The 19,016-nt window shown below is 45.6% G+C and overlaps 2 protein-coding genes across 13 annotated transcripts in view; both read left to right on the forward strand.

Moving 5' to 3' along the window:
• Window positions 1-7,597, forward strand: part of CLIP1 (CAP-Gly domain containing linker protein 1) — a 67,833-nt gene extending 60,236 nt beyond the window's left edge. For 7 of the 12 annotated variants that reach the window (XM_032198868.1, XM_032198873.1, XM_032198877.1 and 4 more), the window contains 7 exons: window positions 1,157-1,177; window positions 3,878-3,995; window positions 4,287-4,443; window positions 5,007-5,056; window positions 5,656-5,661; window positions 6,235-6,359; window positions 6,997-7,597. In XM_032198868.1, the coding sequence (XP_032054759.1) occupies window positions 1,157-1,177; window positions 3,878-3,995; window positions 4,287-4,443; window positions 5,007-5,056; window positions 5,656-5,661; window positions 6,235-6,359; window positions 6,997-7,219 (700 nt within the window). In that variant the 3' untranslated portion in view covers window positions 7,220-7,597. Of the gene's footprint in view, window positions 1-865; window positions 1,651-3,877; window positions 3,996-4,286; window positions 4,444-5,006; window positions 5,057-5,655; window positions 5,662-6,234; window positions 6,360-6,996 lie in introns of those variants that run through there. The other 5 variants (XM_032198869.1, XM_032198872.1, XM_032198876.1 and 2 more) reach the window with 3 other exon arrangements.
• Window positions 7,598-7,777: 180 nt separating this feature from the next.
• Window positions 7,778-16,183, forward strand: VPS33A (VPS33A core subunit of CORVET and HOPS complexes). Its single transcript, XM_032198879.1, has 13 exons — window positions 7,778-7,900; window positions 7,988-8,053; window positions 8,145-8,272; window positions 8,759-8,948; window positions 9,712-9,828; window positions 10,529-10,703; window positions 11,402-11,595; window positions 13,292-13,418; window positions 13,597-13,664; window positions 14,245-14,382; window positions 14,734-14,871; window positions 15,027-15,195; window positions 15,737-16,183. The coding sequence occupies exons 1-13, from the start codon at window positions 7,799-7,801 to the stop codon at window positions 15,928-15,930; spliced, it is 1,806 nt and encodes a 601-aa protein (XP_032054770.1). The 5' UTR covers window positions 7,778-7,798; the 3' UTR covers window positions 15,931-16,183.
• The last annotated feature ends 2,833 nt before the right edge of the window (window positions 16,184-19,016 follow it).

Genomic DNA, 19,016 nt, shown 5'->3' on the forward strand with positions numbered 1-19,016 from the left:
TTATTCGTTCTGCTGACAGCTTAGAATGCTGTTTATAGCCCATTAATTGAGATGTTTTAAAATACATATTTAAAATGGTTGTGAGAGTTATTTTAAATAGTGTAACTATCTGTAATGCAGATGTGTCTGCATTAAAAATGTATTTAAGTTAATTTTATGCCTGCTTTTACTTTGTATGAGCTGCCTAAAATAGCCTAGATAAATATGAAATCCTTAGAGAGAATGTTAACGTTACTTTCAGGGTTGTCAGGTACATCTGTGCTTACCTTCAGTTGGTTACACTGAGATGCCCGAGTTTGTGACTGGCTTAATGACATTTCTCAACAGTGTTGAATAAACTCCAATAGAGAGGATAAAACAAGTAGCAGAAACAGTCTGTCATTGAAGTGAACTGCAGGCCATGAGTGGTTAAAAATGGAAGCATATGGCCTTATTTGCTAACAAAAAATTTAGGCTGAATGAAGAACTAATTAAATAAAAAAGGTGTCTCTCTAAATTCCTAAATTCCACTAAAGCTGGTGATGAACTATAATTTCTTCCTTTTATCTTCAGAATTTGAGATGCTGAAACAGAGACATCTATTTATTTCAATTAGGTCAAATCCCTAACAGTAGCTTTCCCACCTTCCTTCCACCCACAGGAATTTAGCAACTCTCTATGAAATAGTCCAGCTAGGAGTGGCAGGAGATTAATATTTATGACTCTGAGGGGTTCTGTGTTACTTCGGTTCATTAGGTTCACTGTGGGTTGCTGACTGTCTTACTGTCTTTGAGCTTGCGCTACTTATCGATACTCATTTCATTCCTCTCTCTTCCCTTTCCTACCCTTGCTTCCTTTGCTATATCTGTGTGTCTTTAATGGTAAGACTCAAGAAAGTCTATCCACGTTACAATAAATAATATATATATATATATTTATTTTTTTTAGTAAAGTTGTTGTACATATTTTGGCTGCCTTTGTCCCTTGGTGTCTTGCTTTTGTTTTGTAAAACACTCAGCAATATACACACATATATATATATACATATGTTATATAGTCTATATTTTTTACCAAAACGAAAAAGCACCTTGGTGCAAATTTAGTTCTTCCTTGTAGTATTTTGCATTTCTACTCCACGTTTCTAACGTTTGGTTCTTGTTATCTTGCATTTTTAAAGCTTGCCCAGTAACACTTTAAGGTACTTGCTTCATTCTTAGAATTTCTTATTTTTGTAGTAAGGGAAGAATCTGGGTGATCTTTTTTTCCAATGTTAAACAAAACAACAACAAAAAAAATTGTCTCCCATGAATTCCACATCCTGTGCTCAAAATAAGGCGTAACCTCTTCTAGAATGTGAAATTTTAAACTGGTGTATGAATTGACAATCTTGCCCCCCTTCAATCCTTGCTGCCCAGCAGGGATTTTGGATATGAACTGGCAGGGGAAAAGTTTTAAGCTCACTGGGTCACCATGAGGAAGCTGTGATCCCCACTTGGATAAGTAATTAGTGGCATACACTGACTATATTTGTATTTTCCAGTTTGTACATTTTAGAGGGCCTCTATCTAGAGCTGTAAAGGATTGGTCCTGGAAAGACTGTCCTGTAAAAGCAAAAAAGCAATGCTTTCACATAGGCACCTTTTTCCCTCTCGTTTTCTTTCCTCTTTTCTTCTCCTGTTTCTTTCTCCTCTACGATGTTACAGTGCTATGTTACAGTACTCTGGACTCCTATATTGCATTTGTAAATATATATTAATATGCTTACAAACTGTTTACCTTTTTCAACCACCTGAATGTTTCTGCCTCCTTTTTACAAGGCCAATAAATGGCAAGTTAACCATGTTTGTACAAAAAGTACGTGCCTGCTTTTGATCTCTAAGATGAGGATCTGACAAAAAAAAAAAAAATAGAAACATTGCCTTAATAGCAAGTTCCTGAGCATGAGACGAGTCTCTGGGGTTTCCACCTGCCCTTTTACAGCTGCGTACAGAGCAAAGGGAAACCTGGGTGAAGTCTCAGGTAGGGGAGAGCTTGTGAGCAGCATCGTGCAGACGTCCTTTCCCATTTCCCCACCCTTCAGTACACGGTGGGGTTGCAGCTCTGTGGATCAGAGGCGGCAGCAGTGTCCTGTACACTGTCAGGACATTTCCTTCCCACAGCACCACCCTGTGCTTCTGATGCAATTCAGCAAGGCATTTAAAAACACGGGGTAGGCTGGAGCATGAAAATAATGCTGCGGAAAAGCACAGAGACTGCTGTCATGCTTTCAGTGCTCTGCTGAATCGGGCTTGGCAAGGGATAACGAGGAGGGCTGTTAAGTGCCACTGCCCTTTTTGTTAGCAGGAGAACAACTTGTATTTGAAGGCAAGATCATGCAGTCTGCAACTTGTTGTGTTTCTGTTTATATTAATTCTCTCATTGTATAAATGTACCAAAATCAACCTTTGGGTTCTTTTTTTGGTAGCTGCATCAGCTTTTCTAAACCCCAGATTCTCCACTTGCTGCTTCCATTCCTGAGTATAATCTTAACAATGAAAGAATTACATTAATTGTGCTCTCATTGTTGAGTTTGCTATTTACCTTGAGTCAGTGAGGTTTATTGTATTTCATGGCCTGGGTATCGTGGCTCTCACTAACTGTAGATACCATGGATGTAAAAACTTTTCAGTAAGGACTTAGGAGCTATTCCCTACCTACTGCATATCCTCACACAAGGGCATGTTCCGCTCTTGGTCCCTTGAACAGTCCAAAGAGAGCTTAGTTTTGTTTATTAAATGAAACCACAATGTCATTTGGTCTCTGAATTATTGTCTTCATGCTTTTTGTGTAGTGGGCATGTATTCAGGTAGCTTAGTTTGTCAGCAGCCCTCTCAGAGCTAGTAAGAAGAAAAGCAGCTAACTTCAGCCATCAACTGAGGTGAGACGTGTGGAGTCGCACAGAAAACTGGCTTCGTCCCCAGAGGCCTGGAGAGTTGGCAGCCAGCTGCTGGGCACTGCTTGGTGCTCTCAAATCAGGCTTCTCCTCTAGATGAGTAAACACGGATTTTGGAGTAGCAAGAAATGGTTTTGGTGGCCTTATTTATTTATTTATTTTAACAAATGAAAACCTTTCAGCTTGTACTGAACTTCAGTAGCAATAGTCCCAGCACTAGTGGCCAAGTGTCCGTGTCCTGTGACCTCTCAGGAAGACCTGCTAGCAACGACGTTCTCACACTAATGCTGTGGTGCCTTAAGAACGCCAGCAGGACAGGAACTTTAGGCAGAAGCCACCTCTAGTAGATCAGCTGAAAAAATCAGGAAGCCTGGACATATGTATACAGAAAGGGCTTGACCCTGCTTTGGAGGATTCCTTTCTAGAACCTCCTTCCATAAATCCCACAGGGTTTTCTGAGGGATCAGTAGTTGTTAGAAGCCCAGAAATGCTCGAAGTATCTAATTCAGGAAATAATGTTACTAAAATTAGTGAGGACCAGCTGATACTTCCAGCATCATCAATGCTTTGCATGACAACTTGTACAATGAGCTTTGCATGTGTGTTTTGTTGCTTGTTAATAATTTTCAGGAAGTAACAAAACTCTGATGTTAGGTTTTGTGGAGCATTGTGCAACATGTTTGTTTATCCTGTATCTCCCCAGTCTATTGACTCGTTTCTTTAAATTCAAATGGATACGATGATATGCAGATTCTGGCTTTTACTACCTAGGTAAACTTTTTGCTTTGTTTCCACAGTTGTAACATCTGAAATGTTTACACAGATATAAAATCTTACTTAAGTACAGAATTAATATTTAAGAACTTCTTACAGTAGTATACTACTTTAAATTAATTTAAACTTCTTTAGGCAACAGCATTAACCTATTCCTTGGATGATTTCTGGTTGTATTTGGTTTTCTTTTAGAGAATCAACATTAAAAAAAGAAATTGATGAAGAGAGAGCATCTTTACAAAAATCCATCAGTGATACTAGTGCCTTGATCACACAGAAAGATGAAGAACTGGAAAAACTCAGAAATGAGGTAAATGAGGAAAAGCGGGATGCTTCTCAATCTTTATAGCTACAATGTCTGATTGTGTGGTTGCTACTGAAGAGTTGGATAATTCATTTTAATTTAATTTAATGATTAATTTAGCATAGTTAAACCTTAGAATTAAATCTTTAGGTATCTGTACCTACTTAGTGCCTGTGCCTCTGGCTAGTTGGGTAAATGCTGCCATGTAGTTGTGGTGGCTGGGTAGCCCTTAGGATGGTACCTGTCTGCTTTGACTTTGTGCTGGGAGACCTAAGCATTCTGATGTAACTCTTACAGATCACAGTGCTTCGTGGAGAAAACGCTTCTGCAAAAACCTTACAGTCAGTGGTTAAGTCACTGGAGTCTGATAAGCTGAAACTTGAGGAAAAGGTGAAAAACTTGGAGCAAAAGCTCAAGGAAAACAATGAGCCATTAACTGTAACTAGCCCCTCAGGTAAAAGAGAAAGCTTTTCTTGTGTCTATGCATTCAACTCTAATCTTGCAGGGTTTGGTAGCTGTTAAAACACACCCTTAAAATGAGATTCAACTAACTGAACCTCCAGGGAAATGTGACTTTTCTGTTGTAGGACAGAGCTAGGTTTTTCTGAATGAAGGAAACCTGACCAGCTGCAAAATGTAAATGCTCCCAGTTTTACCAGTTAACCCCATTCACACTAGGGGCAGGGGTGCAATTTGTCCGGAAGTGACACATGCGTAAACTATTCTAAAACTTTTATTTGTGAACTGTCGCTGTCACCTAAACACACAGTTGTATTTTAATAATGTACAATATTGAACATGCTTCTGTAATGCACTGGTCAAAAAACAAACAACAAAAAAAACAACCTGAAAGCCACCCTCACTGGAACTTACCCTGAATGCTCAGAAAGCAGTAAGAATAAGATGTGTTGGAGACTGGAGACTATTCCACTATTTCAGACTCTGAATTAGCCATTGTATGTTTCACCCTTTAGGTTGCTGGCTATTTACGCCTTACCTTTTTGTTTCTCTTTAAAGGTGACATTGCTGCTAATCTACTTCAAGATGAAACCTTGGAAGAGAAGCAGGTATTTGGTCTGAAACATCACCGTGCTAAACAGCAGTGTGTCAGTAGGCAATGTGAAATATTTTTCCAAATGCAGTTCTGTCAGATTTTGGAAATCAGGATTACAATGGGCAGATTATTCTTTTCAACGTGTACATCTGAGAGCAATGTTAACAGCAGGAAATACTTAGAACAAAGTGATATTGGAGAAATCTGTTGAACTCTACTCAAAAGGAGGGTTGGCAGCGGTGGGACAAAGAAGCTGCTCAGATAGCATTTATTTGGATTTAGGAAAACAGATAACAGATTTAGGAAAAGTCTGTATCAAGGAGTACGATAATCCTAACGAACATGTACAAAACTGCTGTGCAACAGGCTGCCCGTGACAACAAATGCCAAGGAAGCACGGTGAGAACAGAAGCGCTTCCTGACCACTATCAGGTTCTTGCTAGGTCACTGGAGTCAGTCAGTGACTACAGACGTCCTTCCTAGAGCCATACTCTGTACAGAGGCCAGCAGAAGTGTAATTAACATACACTAACCACCAATCTTTCTTTCTGTTTTTTTTTTTTTTTGTCTCCTGGAATTCACCTGCTGATGGCAATACTTTCTTCCAATCAGCACGAGGTTTGTTCTGCTTTTTGGCTTTCTTTCTTTTGCTCCCTGTTGATTTGCCAAGCACTACGTGCTTACTGTCAGCAGGGGTTCTGCACTGCTCCTTCTGATCCCTGTCTGGCTGAAGCCAGCTCTGGGAGGTGCCTCGTGGGTGCGCTGTTGCAGTCCTGCTGCTGCCTCCAGCACAGCTCTGGGATGGACTTCGGTTGCCCCCAGTGCACCCACCTGAGCGGCAGGCTCAGAGGACTGGAGATGCAATTCTGATCAGAATTACACTGCTGGCTTTACGTTCAAACGTAACGTCAGAAAAAGAGTTTGAACTATCAGTGGTGGGTTGAGACCCACCGATGTCTGTCAGACATGGGCTGGGCTGAACTAGCCGGCTCCTGAACAGAAATCATACTGAGGAGTCCTTTGGGAAGTTTCTCCCAGTTCCTACTCTCATTCTGTCAGCCTCCACTCGTGCTTTCTGTAATACGACGAAACACTGATAAAAATTAATGCCCATGTTGTTTTGAGGCCCTTTCTTCTGTTGCTTGCTTTCTCTGGAAGTGCAATCCTCAGCCTTGTTCTTTCATATCACAGATTGACTTCCTGAATTCAGTGATAGTAGATCTGCAAAGGAGAAATGAAGAACTGAACTTGAAAATACAACGAATGTGCGAAGCAGCCCTCAACGGCAATGAAGAGGAGACAAACAACTACGACAGGTATAAATCCTGAAGGGAAACCTTGGCTTTGTTCTGGGAAGCGTTGGTAGCAGTCGGCTCTGTCAGCTGCATGGTGCTCAGCCTGGTTTCAGCTGTTGTGACAAGTTTAGGTGGACTGAATCTATTCAGGCCCATCACTACTGCATGCCAGGTGGTGCAAACTGCCCCCCTGTACTTAACTATCACAAAGACCGATGTGATGTTTGTTGTCAGTCTCGGTTGAGGCTGGCCCTTTCCATGCGAGGTAGAAGAGTCTTTCCCTTATGATGCTGTTACTACTTTGAGAGAGGGAGATCCTGTCAGAGAAATAGAACTAAAGCCTGTAGTGTAAATTGTGAGCTCAGATCTCTTCTATCAAAAAAAAAAAAAAAAAGTTTACACGTTACCTTTACAAATAATGTCTGCCTGTGCCTCTATTTACACAGAGCAGTTTGTTTAGTAAATATTGTAGTGTGAGGGAATATGGGGAACTGTGGGGCAGTTGAGAGGGTAGATCTTCCATGTTTTCATGTCTTTGTTGGCCACAGTGCCATTTTCAACAACAATCAGAGAGGTTTCAGGGAGGGCGGGAAGCAGGCCTTTTTCCTTTACAAGGGAGAAGCGCCCTGCTTGACTTGCACTGGTGCTGATCTTGCAGTGAGGAAGAAAGCCTGTCGAAGAAGAAGCCCCGTCTCTTCTGCGATATCTGCGGCTGCTTTGACCTTCACGACACCGAGGACTGTCCCACCCAGGCGCAGATGCTTGAGGAGCCTCCCCACTCGGCTTACCACGGCAGCAGGAGGGAGGAGCGCCCCTACTGCGACACCTGCGAGATGTTTGGGCACTGGACAGCCGACTGCAACGACGACGAGACCTTCTAGTGCAGGGGCAGGAGGTTGGACTGTCTGTGCGCACTGAGCGGACACTTCACACCACCAGCATTTGCGTGTGCTGAATGTCAGGAAAAGGGACGGCGTTTGTTGACCCCGTGCTCCCAGTCCCTTTGCCTATCCACTCCGGAATCAGTAAATTGATAAATATTCCCCCCCTCCACTAATAAAAGCCCTATTTCCCTTTATTAAACTTAAGTGAAATATAAATAAATGATTTAATAAATGACTTTATGCCGTTTCCTCCCAGGTTCTGGGTTTGTTGCAGCTCCTAACCAGCCCTGCCCCGGCACTGGTGCAGCTGCTGCTGGGAAGCCGTGTATAGAACAAAGCCCTAGAGTTATATTAAAGCTTATTTAAATACCTTGAGCTTGCGCTGTTGATTTCACGACGCACTGAACCGTTCTATGGCCGCGCGTGTACCTTTACGCTGCTTGGCGGCGTTTTCCCATTCAGGCTCTATTTCGGCGCTGCCGCCGGGAGGGGGGGCGCTGGCGCGGGCTGCTCGCGGTCACGTGGCGGGTCACGTGGCCGATCAGGTGACAGCAGTCAGGTGACGGCGGCGGGGCGATGGCGGCGCACCTGAGCTCGGGCCGTGTGAACCTGACGGCGCTGCGCGAGGCGGGGCGCAGGGAGCTGCGCGAGGTGCTCGACAAGTGCGCGGGCACCAAGGTGCGGGGGCACCGGGGGGGGACCGGGGGGTGCCCGGGGGTACCCGGGGGTACCGGGGGCACCCAGCCGCACCGTGTCGCCCCGCAGGCCATCGTGTGGGACGAGTACCTGACCGGGCCGTTCGGGCTGATCGCGCAGTACTCGCTGCTCAAGGTACGGCCCGGGGGAGCCGCCGGGGATGGGGGGAGCCGGGGGGGGGCTCGGTTAAGGTGCGCCTCGTCCCCCCCCTCCCCTGCGCCTACAGGAGCATGAAGTGGAGAAGATGTTCACGCTGAAGCCGGGCCGCCTGCCCCAGGCGGATGTGAAGAATGTCATCTTCTTCGTCAGGCCCAAGCTGGAGCTGATGGATATCATTGCTGACAACGTGCTCAGGTACCGCTGGGGCAGGGCGGCTCTCGGGGTGACTCTTGGTTAGCCCTGGGGCTTTCCCAGAGCGGTGGCAGTTCCATGTGAAGCTGCCCAAGTTCCCACAGTTGGGTCTCAGTGGGGAGCGAGGCGCAGACACCAAAACCACGTCTGGGCCCCAGTCTGGGAGCAGGGTGCCCGGGAAGGGAGGGGGGTCGCACACCCCACCATGAGGACACGCGTTCTTCTTACCCAGCCCGACAAGGAGCACTCTGAGTGATCCTTGGGAGAACTGCAGGGAAACCAAGTCACCTTGCTCAGGTTTCAGACACGTGGATGTGAGCACAAATGGCTGGGTAAAAACTACTCAGAGATAAAAAGGAAGCTGATGACCATAACCACGTGCAGCATTCCTCTTTTGTTTACATTCAGCGCCCCTTAGCCCCCCACCCTGTGCCCCTCTCTGTGCTGCTGAGTTACTGTCTGTGGTGCTCCTGCCTGTGACTCTTGCAGGGAAGACAGAGGCCGCTCTCCGCAGAGGGACTTCCACATCCTCTTCGTGCCACGCCGCAGCCTGCTCTGCGAGCAGTGGCTGAAGGAGCAGGGCGTGCTGGGGTCCTTCATTCACCGGGAGCAGTACAGCCTCGACCTGATACCCTTCGATGGGGACCTGCTGTCCATGGAGTCTGAGAGCGCCTTCAAGGTTAGTGCTCGTCTCATCGTCGAGGAAAAGCCCTGCGTGTGGGTGCTGGCTCTGGGTGTCAGGTACAAAGGACTCACACAGCAAATGGTCTGTGAGTGAACAGATGGCTCTGAGTGCTGAACTGGGTCCAACTTGTCATTGGGCTTTCTGACTAAACACTGGCAGAACAATCACAACACCAGCCCGTATCCTCCTCCTCCAGCCACAAACCGGTGTTACTTTGACAAACGGAGCGTTCATAAGGCCTAAAACACTTGGTCGTTAAAACAAACAGCGCAGTTTGTATCAATACGCAGCGTAAGAGCCATGGCAGTGGTTAATGATGTACGCTGCAAATCACATATCCTCTTTCTCAGAGTGCTGCACCTAGGGACAGAAACGTTTGAGTGGTTCTTTGCCCGTTTCAGCCTTATTAAATAGAGCCAAGATGTGCCAGGGCCTGCAGCTGCTTGTCAGCAGCTAGGCAGAGGTGTTGTACTCTCGGATTGGCCCCGTTAGAGGGAGAGGCTTACCACAGTTACTCTCTGGCTCTCTTCTCTCTCTCAAACTGGCAATAGCATGCAGGATTCAAAAAAATTGCAGCAATTGGTTAGATCAAGTGATTTGATTTAGGAACAGCACAGGTAAGGTCCATATTTACCACTGGCCACAGTTTATTCCCCAGCCTCTGCCTCCTCTGAAGTACTGATGTGGACCACAAGGTGCTGTGGAAGCAGCTGTGTCAGGTGGAAACCTCCCACTGGGAATCCTGCTTCTCCTTTAGGAATGTTACTTGGAGAGCGACCAGACCAGTCTGTACCACGCGGCAAAGGGGCTGATGACTCTGCAGGCTCTCTACGGAACCATCCCTCAGATTTTTGGGAAGGGTGAATGTGCCCGGGTAAGGCAAACGCTGCTGCTTAAACAATGCCTCTTGTTCTTTGCAACACGTGCTTGCTGACATGCCACCTGCAGGTTGTTGTTTTGATTCCAGCTGTGTACTCTTCTTGTCATGTTGGAATTTCATGTTGGAACAATTTTTGTTGTTTCTGCCCAGAAGAACAATCTTTGCTGTTTCACAGGTCTTCCTGTCAGGAAGCTTTATCTGATTTTATGTTTTGCTCATAGGTACAGTACCTTTGTGCTTTCTGCAGGCCTTTCTGTGGAGTACAACACTTAGCCGCTCTGGTATCAGAAGGGCTGGATAAAGCTGGAAATGTGCAGCCTACATTGGTGCATTATCTTTTCCATCTCTCCCTATAACTGACTCACTCTTTTTTTTTTTTTTTTTCTCCATCTCATCAACCTAGAGTTTAATTGGTCCCTTTTGTAATGAGGGAGTGGCTTGAGAGGAAGCCAGTGCTTTGGCTGCCACAGTTGCTGCCCTGCTAAGGTACAGAGTAGCAGTGAAGGGCTTTGCTTTTTTTGTTGTTTTTGTCTTGTTCTGCCCCCATTTGTGAGCCAGTTTGTACCTCATCATTGTCTTCCTTTGTACAGGACTGTGACCCCATACTTGCATAATCATGTGCCTGTACAGCCTACAAGTCAAATCCATCTGTTGCAGCCAGCACCGTAACCAGACCAATGTGATTTATTTTCAGCACGTGGCTAATATGATGATCAGGATGAAGCGTGAGTTCCCCGGAAGCCAGAACTCGATATTTCCAGTCTTTGACACCCTCTTGTTGCTGGACCGCAACGTTGACCTGCTGACGCCATTAGCTACGCAGCTGACGTATGAAGGGCTGATTGATGAAATCTACGGGATTCAGAACAGTGAGTACTGCGGGGCGAGGGGAGTGGCCCCGCTGTGCTGGAGCAGGCCGCAGTGTGTCAGACGGATTTCTTCTTCCACTAAGTGACAGTGACGTGGGAGCTGCTCACCTGAACTTGGGGTGGGGATGGTTCAGACCCCTGATGTAGCAGCCCCAGCCTAGAGCCCATCGAGATCAGCTTTGGCCACCTTTGTTTGCTGGGGAAGCAGAGCTGAGTGCAGTGCATGTTACTGAGCTGGGAGTGTTCTGGGTGTTGGCTGGGTGCAGATGTGGTGACACCGAACATGTAGAGTGGGAGTAGAAATGGTAGCGTGTGCCTTCACCCTCCAGCCTGGATAGCTCCCTTGGTGCCACAGGGAAAGGGAAGAGTTTGTGAAAGGTCACTCGAAGCGCTCCCCTTCTCCTTGGGAGGTAGGAATTAAAAATTAGGTGTTTAGTGGTTTTAAAACCCATGCTGTACTGATGGCCGGGAGGCTGACCCCAAACCTCTTTGGAAACAGAGCACCTAGAGCTTCCCTGTGTGAGTACAGGGAGACTCTCCTTAATTAACATATATCTACTAAGTAATTTGGGCACTTACATTAGCTTTCTTGCTAAGAACCCTTTCCAGCTAAGAAGACAGGTTTCACAGCCTGCTTTGCTGAAGTTACAGTGGGGAAGCTCCAGTCCTTACCAGGGTTATCTCTCTGCATTTGACAGCATATGTGAAACTCCCTCCTGAGAAGTTTGCCCCGAAGAAGCAGGGTGAGGGTGGCAAAGATCTCCCCACAGAGCCCAAGAAACTCCAGCTGAACTCAGCTGAAGAGCTGTACGCTGAAATCCGAGACAAGAACTTCAATGCTGTGGGGTCAGTGCTGAGCAAGAAAGCCAAGATCATCTCAGCAGCCTTTGAGGTGAGGCGTGTATCTGACCGTGCATGCCTCGGGCATTGTCATCAGACACAGACACGGTCTGTAGCAGTGGGGCTCTGACGGGCAGCCTGAGCTGCTGCCATGGACTGATCCCCAGCCAGAGAAAACACAGGCCTCAGAAGCTGCTTGGTTCTGGTCCCCCATCCAGGGCTGAGATCAGCTCTGCTTCAGCAGTAGGTGTTGGTCAGATCTCTGCAGTAATGTAGACCCCCTCTTCTTGCCACCTGTCTCTTCTGGGGCTTTCCCCATCCTGACTGTTAAAAGCTTTTCTCAGATCTAGCCTGCAAAACTCTGGTGCTGCTTCCCTCTGCAAGAGGCCCAAGGTTATTTTTAGTGCAGTGATCAATTCCACTTTGTGGGGTGTTGATCTTTCAGTTAACAGGTAACAATCCTTGTCTCTCTGTGTTCCCTGAGTATAGAGAGAAAGAGTTGAAGAAATAAGACCCGAGATACACATTCACGCATTGTTACTATGGCAGGCATCAAAAACAACAGGAATGTGGAAAAACCCAAATTGTCTTACGGGGGGTTTGACCCGTAAACTCAGGCTCATGTTGTCTTAAAGCTGGAGAGTGCTGTGGGGTGTGTTTGTGGTTTTGTTTGAAAATATCCTGTTGATGATTCAGAAAGAGACTGAGATCCTGTATCTGTGTTTTCAGACTTCATAGTGGTTCTGCAGAGAACTGGTTACATTATTGGATTGTATTTCTTGTTTATTTCCTTTGCCTCTTCCTTTCTGCCACATGAAAGAGGTGGTGGTTCCCTAACTAAACTAGTGCACGCTTAGCCTTCCCCTCATAGATGACTGTTACCGCAGGATTAATGCTGAAGGTGCTAAGGACGGATTGTTCACACTGTTGCTTTTTTTTTAAAAAAAAAAAAAAAAAAAAAAAAAAAAAAAAGTCAAATATTAGAGGTGATAATGAAACAGCATCACAGCAGTAGCAAAGGACTTATTAAATTGCAGGCTTTGTCACTATAACTCTCCTGCCTGCACTTGCCTGCTTAAATTCTTCACATATGAATCAAATTATTATTTTTATTCTAAGTTGCAGTGAGAGACAAGTAGCCCAAATGAAATACAGACATCTGGACTGCTCTGAGAGCTGAAGTCTGCGTTGTGCTTCATCAGAGCATTGCTCAAAACCTGGGACACTGCAGCCAGGTACAGTGAATCGCAGGCTCCTCCTTAAGAGGGCCGCAGACCCAGCCTGCCCAGTTCCTCAGCACCTCTGAAAACTGCTTTGAGGGGCAGTGACCCCACCTCTGGCTGCATTTGCCCAGAACTCCATGTTTGGTGGCACCTAGCTTTCGTCTTTGCATAAAAAAAGATATTTGCTAGTAGGGAAGCTGAGGAAAAGTTAGTGATGGCTGGTCAGACAAAAGAGGAGAAAAGAGATTGCCAGCACTGGCACAATAATTGACAGAATGGAAAGAAACAGCCCGATGCTCCTGTTGTATTATGACTGGCCTCTTCTAACCACCAAAGCGCTGTTACGGGTGATGCTGTGATTTTAGTATAAAGATGTAAAGTATTTTGTCTGAAAAGCTGCACATCTCAAACAGTATCTGCTGCTGCACTGAGTACAGGAAAAGACTTTCTCATGATGAAATGATCTAGTTGGTGGGTGGCTAATTCATTTGAACGAGATCTAACCTTAGTGATGGATTTCTTTAGGAAAGGCACCATGCGAAAACGGTTGGAGAGATTAAGCAGTTTGTCTCGCAGTTGCCACACATGCAGGCAGCAAGGAGTTCTCTGGCAAACCACACCTCAATTGCAGAACTCATCAAAGACATCACCAGTGAGTATTTGTTGTATAGGCTGAGGGATTTGAGTGTACAAGATGTAAGACAGCTTGATTGACATCATTCAGCTTGACAAAAATTGGGTTTATCCCATCCAATGCTCCTCTGCTGAAATGTTAAATGCAGTAAATACAGTCAGTTGCTAATACGTCAATTTTCATTCTTTTCCTGAAGCATCTGAGGATTTTTTTGATAATTTAACAGTGGAACAGGAATTCATGTCCGGAATAGACACAGACAAGGTGAGTAGGTAACGACAACTAATAACTCTTCAAAATATATATATATATGTATATTTCTGTGTGTGCTTTTTTTTTTTTTTTTTCCATTGTGTTTGGTGGTGGTTTGTTTTTTGGATGTTTTTTGTTTGTTTGTTTGAGCAATACGTGGTCTGGATGATGTCTATCTCCATTCAGTGTCAAAGCTGTGAGCTCTCACGTGTGTCTCCTTGCATGTCTGCAGAAGTCGTTTCCAAGTGACATGCACCACTGAGCCTACGTAGAGGTGCCACTGTACTGAGTGCTCTGCCAGGCTTTTACCTGTTGCTGCCTGCAGCTCAGCTGACTGCGGGTGGATTGCTTTCACTTGTATAGGGGCACTGTGTCCTGTGAGGGATCAGTGGAATCGAGGTGCTTTAGAGAGGTGCTAGGTGGAACCCATGCGGGATCACTGATTTACAGCTGGCTTGGAGCTGCCTGGGCAGCAGCTGCATCCCCTTTCTTGCCATTTTGCAGACACTAGGCAAAACTAGATTGTTCTTTCCACATCTGCTAGGTACTTTAGCAGGGCTTTGACTAACAGCTTATATATTTCTTTTAATAGGTTAACAATTATATTGAAGACTGCATTGCCCAAAAGCATCCATTAATCAAGATCCTACGTCTCGTTTGCTTGCAATCTGTGTGCAATAGTGGGCTGAAGCAGAAGGTTCTGGACCATTATAAAAGAGAGATTCTGCAGGTTGGTCTGTAGCTTTTGGATTGATATATTTCTGAGAAAATCTCCATCAAAGCCTCCACTCTACAGCATTCCGGACGGATGCCTCTTATATGGGGTAGTCTTAGCATGACTTAGGTGTGTTTGGAGGGCAGAGGCTTGTGTTTGGGCTGACAGCTGGGATGCAGGTGGTGCACGTCTGTACACAACGTGAAGGTACAGAGGTTTATCTCATTACAGTTTTTGCTATCATGGTTTAAACACTCTAAATGGGTTACACTGTAGAGATCTTAACCAAAACATTTTTTATAATAATGTTTACAATCTGGCCGTGGATTATTGGCATGGATTAAAGGTGAATTCTTTCTATTGCAGACGTACGGATACGAGCACATATTGACCTTAAACAACTTAGAGAAGGCTGGACTCCTGAAGCCTCAGACAAGCGGTAGGAATAACTACCCAACGATCAGGAAAACCCTGCGCCTATGGATGGATGACGTTAACGAACAGGTAAACAGATGCTTCAGCAGCGACAATTACACTTAACAGCAGGGGATTGTGTGCAGCAGGAAAGCCCTCGTGGTTTTGTTTGATTGTTAGGGTGCTGTGCTGCTTTGCAGCATGAAGTAGCATTCACCTGTTGCTTGCGCTCTGCTCTCTTGCAGAACCCCAATGATATCTCCTATGTGTACAGTGGCTACGCGCCGCTGAGCGTGCGCCTGGCACAGCTACTGGCCCGGCCTGGGTGGCGCAGCATAGAGGAGGTGTTAAAGATGCTGCCGGGTCCCCATTTTGAGGAGAGGCAGCAGTTACCTACTGGCCTTCAGAAAAAGCGTAAGTTTTGTTTCATTTTCCCATTTTTTAAAGGGATGTGCATGTCTGCTAGGTTGAAATGAGGCAAACAAAAATGGAGGCTGGCAGAATGCAGGCATCTGTCTCCTCTCCCCATCTCCCTACAGTGTTAGATATCCCTATTCTTGACAGATGGCTTTTGGGCCTCCTTAAAGCTTCCAGTCTGCTATTAATGAACAGCACCATTTGTAATTGAAAATACTGTGGAGTTGTACATTTCTTTAACTTCTCATCGGTGTACTAACATAATCCCCACCCTTTCACCATGATTTTAGTAAGTACCATTACCTCAGTGAAGGTCAGCATCACTCTCCTAGTACTAAGCAAATTCTGTAGAGACTCCTCAGCTGGCAGCGGAGTCTGCACCTCTGGGCCCCAGGCCGGTTCTGTGCTCAACAGGTTTCTCCTCTAAACCAGCTACATTTATTTTAGGTTCAGGACATTCTGAGTTTGCCTGAGAGGTGATGGATAGGAGATGTTAAAATAAAACTAAGCCATCCTGTATGTTTCTCTGAACTCGCAGGTCAGCACGGTGAGAACCGAGTCACACTGGTGTTCTTCCTGGGAGGCGTGACGTACGCAGAAATAGCTGCACTCAGATTTCTCTCTCAGATGGAAGACGGAGGCACAGAGTATGTCATTGCCACCACGAAACTGATCAACGGGACCACCTGGATCAAATCCTTGATGGAAAAACTGGAGCCTGCCCCTTTCTAGGGTCTGTGGCAAGAGACACTAAACATGAACAGCCCTGGGTTGATAGAGGTACATCAGCCTCTGGAATAGCTCCTGGAACACGAAAGAAACGTGCTCCTGGAAGAGTGGCATGCCCCTGAGTGGTCCTGCTCCTGAAGCAGTTCCCCTCGTCCCTCTTTGCACTTGCATTCCTACTGTTTGTTTGGGGACCTTCCTAGCAGACAAACAGTGCTGAAAGGCATTAACCATGAAATAAATTATGGGAAAAAGAGAAGTCCCTGCTTGTGGTCTGAATCAGCAAACAAGTGCTGGGGGAGGGTGGGATTTGCCGTGGTCCTTCTATTTGACGAGCTCTTACCATTTTTCTTTCTGTTTAGTTTTAATGGGAAATGCAATTACTTCTTTTTACCTTCCTGAGAAGCTCGGGGGCGGGATAGCCATTATTCCCTGTCTGTCGCTGTTGCCTGATAATTCCATCAATGTGCTGGCTCTGTTCCTGTCACAGACTGGGTGCAGCTGAACCTGTGCTTTGAAAAGCTTCCACAGGGTGCCTCTGCTATTTTTGAAAGTCCTTTCCCCCAATATCAAAGCATCACTTTACTAAAATAAAATGTAAAACTAACACTTTGCTATTAGCATTTCCTACCATGGCTAAAACTTGCACCATTATAATTCTGCTGGAAAGGTCTGTCCTGCTTTCATCTTTCTGCTAAAAGCTGAGGAATTCCTGTTTCTAGCTCCGCCACATTCACCTCAATAGGAACCTAAAAGGGCCATGTCCAAATTTTCTCACGTCCTTGAACACTGTACAAGAGGAAGATAACCACTCCAAAAGGGAAGCAGTAACTTTTTTTACTGCGTAGGGTTAGATACCTCTTGAAGACAAAAACCCAATGACACGTAATTCACAAAGCACAAAACTGAAACAGAGTAAACTAGCAGGCTCCTTTTGGCCCCAGCTGCTCTGCCAGGCTTTGCCACATGTCCTCAGTGCCCCTTTGGAAACCACATGGCTCTCAGGCAGCCAGAGAAGAGTTCCTACAGGGCCTGCGTAGCCTGCACCACACTTTTGTGGTTACCTACCCCTCAGTCACACTCAAGTCCACTGTCTGGCCAAGACATTCACTGGGATTCCTCTAGCACAGGCAGCAACAAATAAATCTTGAACTAGCCACATGCATGTCAACAGCACTGACTGCAAATGCAAATAACAGCATGGAAATGACAAGGAACACACAAGTCTTTTACTGCAAGCATTCTCTGACACTCAGTGGGATGTGGCTTGTTTGGCCTAGGTGCACCCGCCTGACTGCAAAGCACCTCCAGAGTATGAATTACCTCAGTGTGCCCAACGCTTATGTTAGAAGACACACGTACACATACACAGGCACTCCCCACATGGGATGCAGCCCAAAAATAGCTGCCTCAGTGGACCAGCAAGCAGCAGCTTTAAAACAGATCCCCTTTTTGTTTTCCTCGGTTCAGTTTACAAATTGTGGTACTTGCTGTTGCAGAGTCCAGAATTGTAGAGCGGAATTTTCCATGGCCTTGGGGGCTGGGGCCTTGGCGTTGCTGAGCCAACGTACGCAAGCAGCAGCTTCTGGCTCCGGAAGACTCCGCGCTGCTAATTGCTGGGGGCTGGGAAAGCAGAGCAGGGGCTGTTGCCGATCCCTGTGGCACTGACACTATACTCACACCCTTCCCAACAAACACTGGGGCCTGTGTTTCACACTGCACTTCATTATTAAACCGTTACAAACAATTTAAAAAAAAAAACAAACAACACATTAAATCACTCTCTTCACAAACATTTTGGCTCTCTTATCCCACATGATGTGTACAGCATTGAAAAAAAACAAAAACATTTTCCCACATTGTTAGGGTTATGACTCTGAGTTTCAGTCTTAGACATTAATCACGAGGAAACGACTAGCACTGATCAGGGTATTTTGTGGCCCAACACAAATGAATAATGCAACAAAGGCAGAGCACAAATTCAACAGCTTACTTACCTTTTCACTTGGGTCAATAAACGTGTTAGTAGCATTAGAGGCAACATTTATTTCAAAAAGTACTTTATGCGAACACTGTAGATTAATTTACCAACAACACTGCATACATCTTGCAGACCGTACCCCTCACCACCACCAAGCAAGAGCCATGTGGACACACAAACTAGACAAAGTCTCTTCCCGGAACTATTCAACAACAACAAAAAAGCCATCTTGACGTTGATCGATTCTCTGGAGGAGCAATTACTACTTAACAGGCTTCCTGAGCAGCTTGATTATGTTCTGCTTCTGTCTAAGGCCTTGCTGACCATGCGGGTAATAATTTGATAACAAGAGAGCTTAATTAAATTAAGGGGCCATTTTCTACATCATAATATCTTTGTAGGTAAGAGATTTGATTTGCAGTACACACTCTTCCTTCTCTCTGCTGGCTGCATTTGTCTGATTTACAAGCAAAAAGAAAAGCAAACATTATCCAACCTCCACTCCCAAAGACTTTCACTTTTCATATAGCGTTCTCAGAAAGCAGTTTTGCTAAAAATAAACGTGTATCTTACCTCCCTCCTCCCCACTTGCCACCAATAAGTTGTAGCTCTTGCTCTCTAAAAGGTAGGGGTGACTTTTTGGCTGTGCACAGGAGAAGATACTAGGGCAGTGAAGGAGCAATTATGTATAGACTAGACTGCCTTCAGCACTCACTCGCTTCTGATAAAAGGGCCTGATTCAGTCTGCACAGTTCCAACCTGTCCTGTGCCGCTGATGGGCAATCCCCAGGCAAGCACCCTGCTCCCTGAGCAGCCCACAAAAGCACGGGGCTCTCAGAGAACGCAGGAAGAGCTACAGCAGTCTTCCAGGTAACTGAACTGCACGATAAAAAGCATTTGATGACACAATACTTTGTTAGAGGGGAAAAAAAAAAGCACATTTAAACAAATGCAGGTTTTGACTGACAGCACTAGGAAAGCTATGGTGCTTAAACTCACCGAACGCCGTTGACAAAAGCTCTCCGGGGAAGGGGAGCTATTTGGAGTGCTCTGTACTGCTGTGCCGCGCAGCGCGCAAAGGCGCTCTGTCATATAATAATTGGTCCTGACC

The sequence above is a fragment of the Aythya fuligula genome, chromosome 17 (genome assembly GCF_009819795.1).
Source record: "Aythya fuligula isolate bAytFul2 chromosome 17, bAytFul2.pri, whole genome shotgun sequence".
Classification (NCBI taxonomy): Eukaryota; Metazoa; Chordata; class Aves; order Anseriformes; family Anatidae; genus Aythya; species Aythya fuligula.